The following is an 11,855-nucleotide window of genomic DNA, read 5'->3' on the forward strand; positions in this document are numbered from 1 at the left end:
CAACGAACTCAGCAGTGATAATGATGGATTTATGATGAGCATCCTCAGGAACCAACGGATCGTTCGCGGGAGCTACGCGTACCAAAAAATTACAGAGAACGAGATCAAGAATTCTTCCTAATGTATTTTGAATACCATTATATTGGTGGAGGTTACAGTAATTAATATTGTCGATAAATGTTGAGCTTATTGTAGAAGTGTAGTTGCTAGGAATCAGGTTAACCTCACCCACAGGAAGAGTCCAGGTAATATCGGGTAGGTTAAAGTCTCCCATGATAAGAAACTTGCCGTCTGGTTGATTCAAAAGCTTAATACCTAGATCATTCGAGAAGGCGGTGATTCGAGCATTGAAGTTGAAACTTTTTGACAGGTATGTACAACAGAGATGAACGTTAGTGAATCCAGTTGCACGTGGGATGCGAAGAGTAACCCATATGTCCTCATCCGTAGAACACCATGAGTAATTACAAATTGCATTGAGTTCCTTTTTGACAGCCAGGAGCACACCACCACCCATGGTTACACCTTCGATACTTCTGTCGCGTCGGAATACGTTGTATCTTGAGTCAAAAAGCTCACCATCTGAAATAGTATCTGTAAGCCAAGTCTCTGTTATGCCGATAACGTCATAATCACCGCTCGTAACACTACGAAGAAATGTGTCAGTTTTAGTCCTCAGACCGCGTACGTTCTGATGAAAAATACTTAAAGGCAGTGACTCTTTTTCAGTTGAGTGTCAATAACAGAGAATGCGTGAATAGAATGTGAGGTACAATATAGTATTATCTGCAGAAAATAAAATAATAGTAATATCTCTAAGTAATTGTTCGTTACGAAAAGGAGTGGATCCTATAGAAGCATAATACATTGTGAGTAACATGTGCACTTGGAAATGAACGCTTAATGAGCCATTCGCACATCAGTATTACAGAATTCCGAGTTAAATTATCGAGTGACATTTGAAATATGAAGTACATAATAATATGATGTGTACAGAAAGTGAGAACATCTTGCAGTTGACAGGAGTTGTGAACATGATGATATAATAAGGTAATGTTGTGAGAGTATAATAAATATAATAGTAATGCAGTTGCAACATGAGAGGGAGGGTAGCGGGCGTGTGGAGGGAGAGGAAGGGTAGCGGGCGTGTGGAGGGGGAGGGAGGATAGCGGGTGTGTGGAGGGAGAGGGAGGGTAGCGGGCGTGTGGAGGGGGAGGGAGGATAGCGGGCGTGTGGAGGGAGAGGGAAGAGTAAACAATAGTAATAGAATGAGCAGTATTTTCTTATGAAATTTTCTGGAGGTCGTCTTCCCTCCTGACTAAAAAAGCTGGTGAATTATCGTTTTTTCTCACTAAGATCTTACAGTCCTTTACCCATACAAATCTGTAGCCTGCTTCCCGTGCCTTGCTTTTAACTTTGGAGAGCAGAATCTTATTGTTGATTGTTAAGTGGTTGTTAACATAAATTATTGCTTCTGGTCCGGAATATTTCAGGTCGGTACTGGTGATCTTCCTGGCCTTCTTAGATAGTGCAAGAAATTCCTCCTTTCTCCGTTTGCTTGCAAAACGGATGATTATCGGCTTAACCTGGGCGGACTTGGTAGCCACTCGCGTCACTGTGTCCACATCTTCTGGTTGTAGTTCAAAGCCAATCTGTTCGCCTATTTTCTTGGCTATGCAGAGTAAGTTTTCTCCCTTCGTCATTGGCACGTTCTTGATTTCTAGGTTTTTCACACGGGAGAGCTGATCGCGCTCGTCCAGTTCGTATCTGAAGATTTCCATGTTCTTCTTGATGGATGCAACCTCCGAAACTAACTTTTCGACAGTCTCCAGTCTCTTCTCAACCGCCTCCACCCTTTTTTCCGTATCGGACATAGCTGCTAGAGCAAACTCGAGGCTCTTCTTTATGTCAGATATCTCTCCCCACATGGGCTTGATGCGAGTGAGCTCGACATCGATTTTGTTGAGCTTCTCCATTATTTCGGCTAGAGAACTAGCCGGTACCGTTTGTGAGGACGCTGCTGGAGTTACAATTGGAGACCCACTGCGGGCTGCATTACGCGTACACGGCTTCATAATGTTGTTATAGTCGGTTCACTTATGTTGACTGGTCCAAATTGTGTTTATTTTATACACAGATAAACACTGGATATTACAGCAACTGTCACTTGATCGAAAATAGTGTTGATAAGTAGATAAGTTACTCCTGTCAGACTAGCGCCTGTTTGCCGCAATCCGTAGGGCACAGTTCAAAATCAGACACTTTCGGCCAATAGCGAGATAGATGACGACATTTACGACCAATGGCGATATAATGACAACACTTGATCTTAGCGCCTGCGTGTTTAGTCTGTTTACGATCTAAGAAATGTTTTTATAATTTTTGCTTTTTTTTTTTTTTTAATCACCACACAGGTCACTACACACTTTGTTTCACAAATCTAACTGACTGTAATCGTCGAACACCAAGTGATTTCAATTATTAAAAACGTTGTACTAGATTAACTTGTAAATCCTTATCGTTTAGGCAATTTTAATGCGGAGTGTATTTCGATGTATTCTAGACGGTATGTCTGTATGTACTTGTGATTGTATGTACTTGTTATGATTAGAGAAACAAATAACATTACTATGCAAGTGTAGGTTCTTTTGATGGAAACAAATAACATTATATTGCAACGGTAGGTTGCTTTGATGGAAAAAAAAAACATATTCACATGATTAGAGATACAAATAACATTATTATGCAACTGTTGGTTGCTTTGATGGAAATAAATTACAATATATTGAAACAACGAAATATCCCAACATTTTTATTTAATATTTTCATAGAAAGCAATCACTTTGTGGTTTAACATTTTAATGAAATAAAACAATATTTTTTGTTTAAAACCATGAATTTTTATTAATTTTAAGACCGACTACGAAAAACGAATAATTGTAAGGTGATTAAGGGATATGGGGAATTTTACAGTTTACAGGGAATATTCCCAGTATTGGGCTTTTTGACAAATCTAATTGATTATTCAGAATTAAACTTTTGGTTTTAGTGGCTTTCTTTATTTCTAGTGCTTCTAGGTTATTCAATTTGTTACTATGGTCTTTTTTATGGAGAATCTTAGCACCGGTGCTTTTATTTATTAATGCCTATTCTCTATTATTATAATATTTATATACACTAATCGTTTTCTTTTAATGTATTGTTGTTTCGTTTTCGTTTTACTTTCTCTCTCCCTCTGTATGTATATATAATGACACATTTTGTATTATTGATTAGTTTAATTTTGTACCCTGACGATGCTCGAGTGAAGCCAAACCGGTCGGTCTTAAAATTAATAAAAATTCGTGGTTTTAAACAAAAAATATTGTTTTATTTCATTTTTATTTAATGTTCTTCATTGTTTTATATTTTATATGAGTCCCAACTGCTCTCAACTGTCAACAGCCAGTGATACCACGGAATCCCCAATAATTTCAGATATGTTGTGAAACTGAAGATAGTTGGAAGGAGGTGAAAAAGAAGACCTCACCTTCTTCTTCTTAGGTATGAAAGTATTCAGATCTGGTCAGCAAATACGGCCACAGTTATTTTAAGAAACGCTTCATTGGTAGTCTTTCGCAAGAGCGATACTGAGAGTATTTTTCACTAAGAAACGTGCCGCAAATGTACTATAGTATAAATTGTTTTAAATAAATTAATTGTAAAACGATTCAAACTAATTATATAATATTAAATTTACTTGCAAACGCTAGGATTTGAACCTGCGACCATGATCAAGGGTCTTACGCCGCATGTACCCCCTAGAATAAATAAAATGTTTTATTTATTTAAAGTTTCAGTACACAATTTAAATAGAATGGGTACTAAGAAAGACAAAGATGTCATTTTGATCTCTAATCTGAAGAAAATAATACTTGTACATGAATTTGAATTGTAAACTGCACAAATAACCAGTGTTGCCAACTCAACAACTTCAAAATATGCTAAAGTGATGGGAAAAATATGCCAGAAATATGCTTAATTCCTTTAAAAAATGCCAAAATTAAAAAGCTTACATAAATTTAATTAAGTATTTATTGAGAAATAGAGTGATGGGAAAAATATGCCAGAAAAATGCTAAATTACTTTAAAAAATACCAAAAAAAGCTAACATAAATTTAACTTAGAAATAAAATCAGCGAAATAAAATATCAATATCTTCATCTTCATCTTCTTCTTCTTCATTAACAGCAGCTATGTGGAAGGCTGAGAGACGGAGTCGTAACTTTCTTTGGTCCCAATGCAGCGTAGTACTTCGTCAGGAACAGTGTAAGAATAACAGCACTTTCCTGCTCTCTTTAGGCCAAATCTCACGTACAAAATGGCATTCAGGGTTCTCACCGCCAAACGATTTCGGAGTTTTGTTTTGACCAGACTCATTTGGCTAAATACACGTTCAATGTCCGCATTTGAATGCGGCAATGTTAAAATAGACATTGCAAACTGACATAAATCACCGAAGGGGTTATTATTAGCTGCATCTTTATATTGCATGACTTCATTCCAAAACTCTACAGTGGAAGTCAAGGATTCCCATTTAATGTGAACTATGTTTCTCCATTGAGACACCAGTTTTTCAATCGATATCATTTTTGTTAGTTAAAAAATTGGTTTTAATTATTTTCATGTTTCTGTAAAAATAAGCCAAATAAATATGCTATATGCTAAAAGCATAATAGTTATGCTAAACATGGAGTAATTATGCCAAATTTAGCATATAATATGCTAACTTGGCAACACTGCAAATAACTCATTCTTGTAAAAAAATCTTCTTTTGTCATTTGATTTCAAAATTGAAAATATACTTTCTCACATACTGCATATCATCATTGATGCGTTTATCGAGAAGAAATCACCTTAGAAAAAAACAGTAAGCCGAAAAATTCAATTAATTTACTCTACAGTGGTATGATTTGAAATCAAAAATTGACCGCTGCTTGAACAATCAAATTGAGCAAGAACGGCGTTGAAATATATCTTAAATATTTAACCTTATAATCATCAACGTTACTGAGCGTAATTTTCGTATTACTGAGTTTAAGCTATTTATAGAATTGGTTAGAATAATTTTAGCCGGTTCTCATTTTACCCAGGTGTTCAAAATAAAAATGCTATCAAAGCAGAGTTAAAACCACCCGCAGAAAGGCGGGCATAAGGAGAAAATATAATAATATTTCCAACATAGTTTTCATATCGCATTACTCTCTGCGTAAAGTTCTGCCTTTCCACCGAGGGAAATAAGTTTCAGGATTTTTCAGGAAATTCAGGACTTGTTCAACAAGGAATATCTTGCCCGGGACATTTTCTGCTAAATGCTGAAAGAAAATGCAACATTAGACATACTTGTAGTTGGCAAACTTATTATGAAAGGTTTCCCCATAGCTTCTCGTTGCAATTGTGACCGGAGGGTTCTTTGTAACTTCTGAAACTAAATTATTAAAGATTTGTTTCAATGGATTATAACGCTGTATTTGGAAGCTTTTCCGAGGTTTGCAGAAAATCGCATTTAAATCGGAATTGGAATTTGCTGGTTAAATTATCGCAAAATGTGCAGTATGCAGAATGCAGTAATATATTGGATATTTTCCAACCTTTCTCTCTACACCTTCTTCTATTCTTACTCCCTCACAACTTACAACATTACCTCAATTCGGTTTCTATAGTATTAATTTGCATTTATTATTATTATTTTTTTTAAATTGTACTGCTATAAATAAAGGGTTTTCCAATAAGAGATGTTATTTTGAATAGCCCACTTTTTCGGTAGGTGTTACTTTTAAAGCTGTCATTTTTTAACATTTGACAAGTAGAAGCTACGCCATTAATAAAAATGGAACAATACACGCTTCAAAAACGCATTGAAATTATTAAAATTCACTTGATGAATCAAATGCAAATCATCTTGAGTGATGAAGCCCATTTCCACCTCGATGGCTTCGTCAACAAGCTAAATTGTCACATCAGGGGCTCGGAAAACACAAGAATTATTGTTAAAAAGCCTCTCTATTCTCAACGTGTGACTGTTTGGTGCGGTTTATGGTCCAGCGGAGTCATTGGACCTTACTCTTTCGAAAATAAGGCTGGAAAAACAGTTCCGGTGAATGGATTGCGCTATCGAGAGATGATTCATGATTTTTTATGGCCGGAATTGGATGGCATTGATCTGGAGAACGTTTACTTTCAACAAGACGGCGCTACGTGCCACACAAGCGACGAAACCATTGATCTTTTACGGGAAAAGTTTCTTTGAATATCAAAATAAGACCTCTTATTGGAAAACCAAAAAAAATAAAGTCCCAACTGCTCCCAACCACCGGAAGCCAGTGAGACTATAGCTTACCCAATTGGGGTAGGTTGCGAGAATGAACGTAGTGGGGAAGGGAAAACTATGAGAAAGATGAAGGTGGAGAAGTATCTGGCTATTCATCTTTGGTTACCAAACACGGTCAAAGCAATTTCAAGGAACTATTCAATTCTGAATGATGGTCTAAACACCATTGCGATACTGAGAGAGTATCTTCCACTCTTGAAAGTGCCGCAAATACACTATATATTATTTTAATGAGTAATTTGTGATATAACTCATATTAATCAAATAAAAAATACTTTTGCATGCCGGGATTAGAACCCGCGACCTTCAGTTCGGTAGTCGAGAGTACCTTTAACTACGAAGGGTGTCACCCATTGGTTCCACGCAGCTGGGATTCTTGTGCCGCATTCACAAATAAAAGAACTAACGTCATCAGGGCAGATGTTTAGTGTAAATTATTCAATGATTGAGCGGTCGGTGGCCGAGTTGACATCGCACTTGGGTCCCACCCAGGCGTAGTGTGTTCAATTCCTCGACTGGCTAAGTCCTCCATCACAACACAAAAAAAGAGAATTTTTTCTACAAGTGAGGTTATGTTCTAAAAAACTTTATTATTTATTTATTTACAAGGGGTTTTTACATGGGAATAGTTAAAATTATACAGTTTCACACACAACTGAACTAGCTGTCACAATCTTTGATAAATTCAGTGATAAATTGATACTATACATTAATAATACCACTGACTCGGTATAATTAATTATCTCCATTAGTATTTTGAGCAATAACGAATATATCTGGCGGTTAGTCCCAGAATCAATCCACTGAAATGAATATTACGTAGTGGAATCCGAAAGCTTCTCAATGTAATCAATTCTGGACTCTCAAATGCAAATTTATAATTTCATATAGAAATACTATGTCAGTGAAAATTCTTCTGTCCTAAAATTTAAGCATTTTCATATCTATTTATTTATTTATTTTCCGGAAATCGATAGATTATATTTTATCAGTTTGTACATTCCCCCTGTCACTGTACCTCTAATAACAAAACGAAGAACAAAAAATATTGACATTTATTATTGATTGTGGAAAGTTAGATAAACATTTATTTTATAGGGCTTATTCTGGTGTAATTGAAGGTGTCATAATAAGACAATATATCTTATTAAAATAAATATCAGACAGTATATAACAATACTTATTTAACTTAAGTATTGTTATATACTGTCTGATATTTATTTTAATAAGATATCTTGTCTTAGATAAACATTTATTTTATAGAGCTTATTCTAGTGTAATTGAAGGTATCATAATAATACAAGATACCTTATTGAAATAAATATCAGACAGTATTATTTAAAACTATATTGACTATAATAATATATAATTATGGGTGCACATAGTAAAAATTCGATTCATGACATTATTATAAATAAAGAGTGCAGCAAAACAGGCAGTGCAGTTTTAAAGGGTTGGTACATCCCATGTGGTGGCGGTAAGAACCTGAGAGGGTCTCACTGTGTCGAGAGGGTCGTGCCGTTTTCAGTCGTTACCATGATTTGGTCCGGATAACAGCGGGGCTTCCGGCTGCGATTTTCGACTTGTTCCTGAGGGGCTACCTGAAGGAAAATATTTTTAAACATCGGTCTTACACCTTGGAGAATCTAAGGATTGAATTCAGGAAGAAATCGGCGCTACATCTATCGAGATTTGCCAAAATGCGACCGACAACTTCAGAAATCGCCTTCATCAATGTATCGCTGACTTGATGTATAAAATGGCATGATGTACAGAATAAAATAAATCCTATTTTCGTAATCTCATGGCGCCGTTATTTTTAATAGCCCTTCAAATCTGCAGTGTCTTTGCCGCACCGACAAATTAGATATTGATGAAATATCAGAGAAATACTCTTTTGTGGACTACTTACATTTGTTAAGCTCGCAATTGAAAATGTCCACATTTGATATTTCGTTATTGTAATTATTACAGAATTATCATTTAAAAGAGTTTTGTAGTTCAATAACTAACTAACTAACCATCACGCCAGAGAGGACGGATAGCCCAACAACTCGGTCTTGGCACACACTTCTTGCCTCATTCACCGCACATACGCCTCAGGGATCTCATTTCTGCAGCATTCAGTCTGCTTTCATCCTTTCTCCACCAGTTCCACGCCTCACTTCCATAAATTAGGGTAGGTACCAGCACTCCATTATGGACTGCTAGCTTTGCTTCTTTGGAATTTTTTTTTGTTAGCGGCAACTGCGTTCAGTCCTCCGTTAATGGAGTTAGTTCAACAAAATTACTCGAACACCGATTCCCAAGTTGGGAATCTATGATGACCCTGATTCTTACAATAAGATCTATGCTTTTATTATAAACAATCATAAAAAGGTAAATTTTACATTCAAACCCCTCTTAACAACCATCATACCAATAATTACAATTTTGTTGCTTAGTGTCATAAAATTCTCAGTAGAATTCAATTGTTTCAAGGCTGAGATTTATATAGGTTTCCGTCTATCTAGATGTTTGTTGAGTTAATGACTTCGGTAAGAGGCTGTGCGGAAGTGAAGAAGATGAGGATATGGAAATAGGTTGGCTACATCTAACACCCCCACCCCGATCTACTCTGCTCTACTCGCGCTCCACGGAAACATCTCTCTAATTATGCGCTTCATCGTCGTTAATATTTCAGACTTGTAATATGCGGTGTGGAAATTCAGGAATTTATTTTAACATTTGTTAAAAATAAAGGCTCACTACAATATTTTGTGAAATTACACGGATGACCAAATAATAGACATTTTATTTACTAGACATACTGCCACCACATTTGATATGAAGGCTGTAAACTCAATCTTTTTTTAATGTTGGAAATTAGTTTAAATTCTAATTGTACCGTGTTCTATTACACGGAATGGACTGTAAACCAAATCAATAAAGATGCGAAAATATAAAGCAAATTCAACAAATTGGGTTTGAAAATCACGGGAAATGTGGAATGATGGAAACAGTCTGCTTTGAATTCCCATGAATTCCTGCAGAATGGCTCTCAAAAAACTGACACTGAACACAGGGTGAAAATTTCATCTAAAACAAGATGATATTTTGCAAACAGAGCACAAAACATGTGAACATACGACTCAAATTCACGACGACACAACGATTGCAACTGCTTGCCACGACGACACGAAAGCGAATATGTACTGACTTGCGACAATTTACAGTGCAACAAAAATCATCTTGGCTGTTTTTTAAGGAAGGAAATGGATAGTAGGTATGATAGTATATGATGGGAAATATGGTAGGTCTGCAAACTGTTTCAATACTAAACACTAATCTTCCTAAAACCTGTTTCAAAAATAAACTAAAAATATAATTCGCTCATCACTCCTAGATATGTTGAAACCAAGTTCAATTATTATAAAACACAAAAATACAAGTTAGCATGATGCAGGGAAAGGAAACCCCTACTATAAATTAATACTAAACGAGAAATACATAGTGTGTACTTATATTTCCGTACAGAGAGAGACAACAAGATAAACGTATAACAAACAATACAGAGACAATAGAATACATTTACATTAGTTCAAAGGAATAGGAACAACTAACAAACAATTATGTAGACTAATGGGTTATAATAATATATTGAAAGCAACAAAGCATTAACTGACTCGGTGATTAGGAGAACTGGGCAATTCTAAGTGTTTATTGGAAATAGACCTAATATTGGGCTTCTAAATAAATCTAATTGATTATTAAGTATATCACTTTTGGTTTTCATGGCTTATTTGATTTCCAAAGCTTCAAAATTATTTCATCTGGTACCATGCCCGTTGTATGAAGGATATTAGCACCGGTGCTATGACAGAAAGTCATATACTTAATAATCAATTAGATGTATCTAGTAGCAGTAGTAGACCAATATTAGGTCTGTTTCCAATAAACGCTAAAAATTGTACAGTTCTCCTAATCACAAATACGTTTTTTAAAATAATTACTTCCCTATACCTCAATCGCACCTTATTCACATTAAATTTAGTTAGTACAACTAATTTTCAGTGTAATTTTAAGATAATAATTTATTCCGGAAACTTTGCAACTGTGCCTCGTAGCAAAGGAGATGTTGGTTGGATTCTCTCTGACGTTTGATAGCCAAATGAGTAATTTGTACAGTAAGCTGAAAGTACTGACTTACATAATGACGTGTGTTGATTAATATTTTACCAGAATGTGAAAACAAACTTGTGGCAACTAACTGGATTTATATGCAACATTTGTAAAACATGTAGATAGGTCCTGGGATTACTCATGTCAATGATACTCCCAGATTGATTACTATGTTTATTGTGAACGGAGTACAAATATTACGAATATGTGGTTACTACTTGCGAGATGTAAAAGAGAGATGAAACTAAAACATGGGCTTTTATACAGCTATAATACATTAGTGTCGTTCTACAGTCAAGCACTTGAATTTATTGTCCCACAACTGTGTCAATATATTTAAAAAAAATGTATTTATCCATCCTATGCAGCTTCTCAAGGATAACTAATCATAGTCAGATAAATGATTTTGAAATTAGAAAATAATCTTCAGTTTTATTACATTTCAAAATATTAAAATCAGTCAATAAATAAATAAATACTGTGCTATGTCCTTTGAAATAGGAATTGTGAAAGTTCACACGGAATTTACGACGCCTCTTTTCACAGATAAAATAATTATGTTTGCAACTGACGAAACGATAAGTAATGGACGGACCTACGTTCGAATTTGCCCTTGCAGGCCAAGGAAATAGATCTTTCCGTGGGGTTTATTTTAATTATTTCTGATGAACGTATTTTTCTAGAGGGATATCTTAAGAAATTACGAATACATAGTCTAAAAAAAAAACTTTGGTTTACTGAAAATTTTATATTTGAATAACGTTTTGCATAAAATATTTTAAAGGTAAGGTACTAATTTTATAAATCTTAAATACAAATAACTTATATACGTAGAGATCGCTCAAAAAAAATATTTTCTTTACAAATTTGTCGGAAGTAATTAAACTGTGAACCCCATTATTAGAGTCTTATGACGCCAATTTTTCAGGTGTAACATTACAGTATTACAGACTTTAACGATTTATTTAGGAAACACATAATACAATTACCTACTGGCAATTAGTTTTTAACGAATACGGTGCTATGTAAATCAGCCAAATATTATTATCAATATTACAAAGACTGACTTTTTTATAAAAAAAAGTAAAATAACAAATTTAAAACACTTTTTAAAGCATTCAACCATTCCTGAAAAGGTTGTTTTCGTCACGTTTGTATTATGTAATACCACCATTACCAGATCTGAACCCTGAAGCCAGATATTTTCAACCGTTCTATTTCACTCTTTGGCTTCGAGCAGTTGGAACTCTTGTGTGGTGTACATAATAAAAAAAGTTAACTTTTTGAAACTGTGCCATTAGTTTCTTTTTGACCCCGGCTGACG

The 11,855-nt window shown here is 35.0% G+C and overlaps 1 protein-coding gene across 1 annotated transcript; it reads right to left on the reverse strand.

Annotated features, from left to right (window-relative positions):
* Window positions 1–1,283: 1,283 nt before the first annotated feature.
* On the reverse strand, window positions 1,284–2,075 carry LOC149411864 (uncharacterized). Its single transcript, XM_089646259.1, has one exon. It carries the CDS (start codon window positions 2,073–2,075, stop codon window positions 1,284–1,286), a length of 792 nt encoding a protein of 263 aa, XP_089502385.1.
* Between the last annotated feature and the right edge of the window lie 9,780 nt (window positions 2,076–11,855).

Source organism: Hesperophylax consimilis, chromosome 24, assembly GCF_061612785.1.
Source record: "Hesperophylax consimilis isolate HC1 chromosome 24, BYU_Hcon_1.0, whole genome shotgun sequence".
NCBI classification, from domain to species: domain Eukaryota; kingdom Metazoa; phylum Arthropoda; class Insecta; order Trichoptera; family Limnephilidae; genus Hesperophylax; species Hesperophylax consimilis.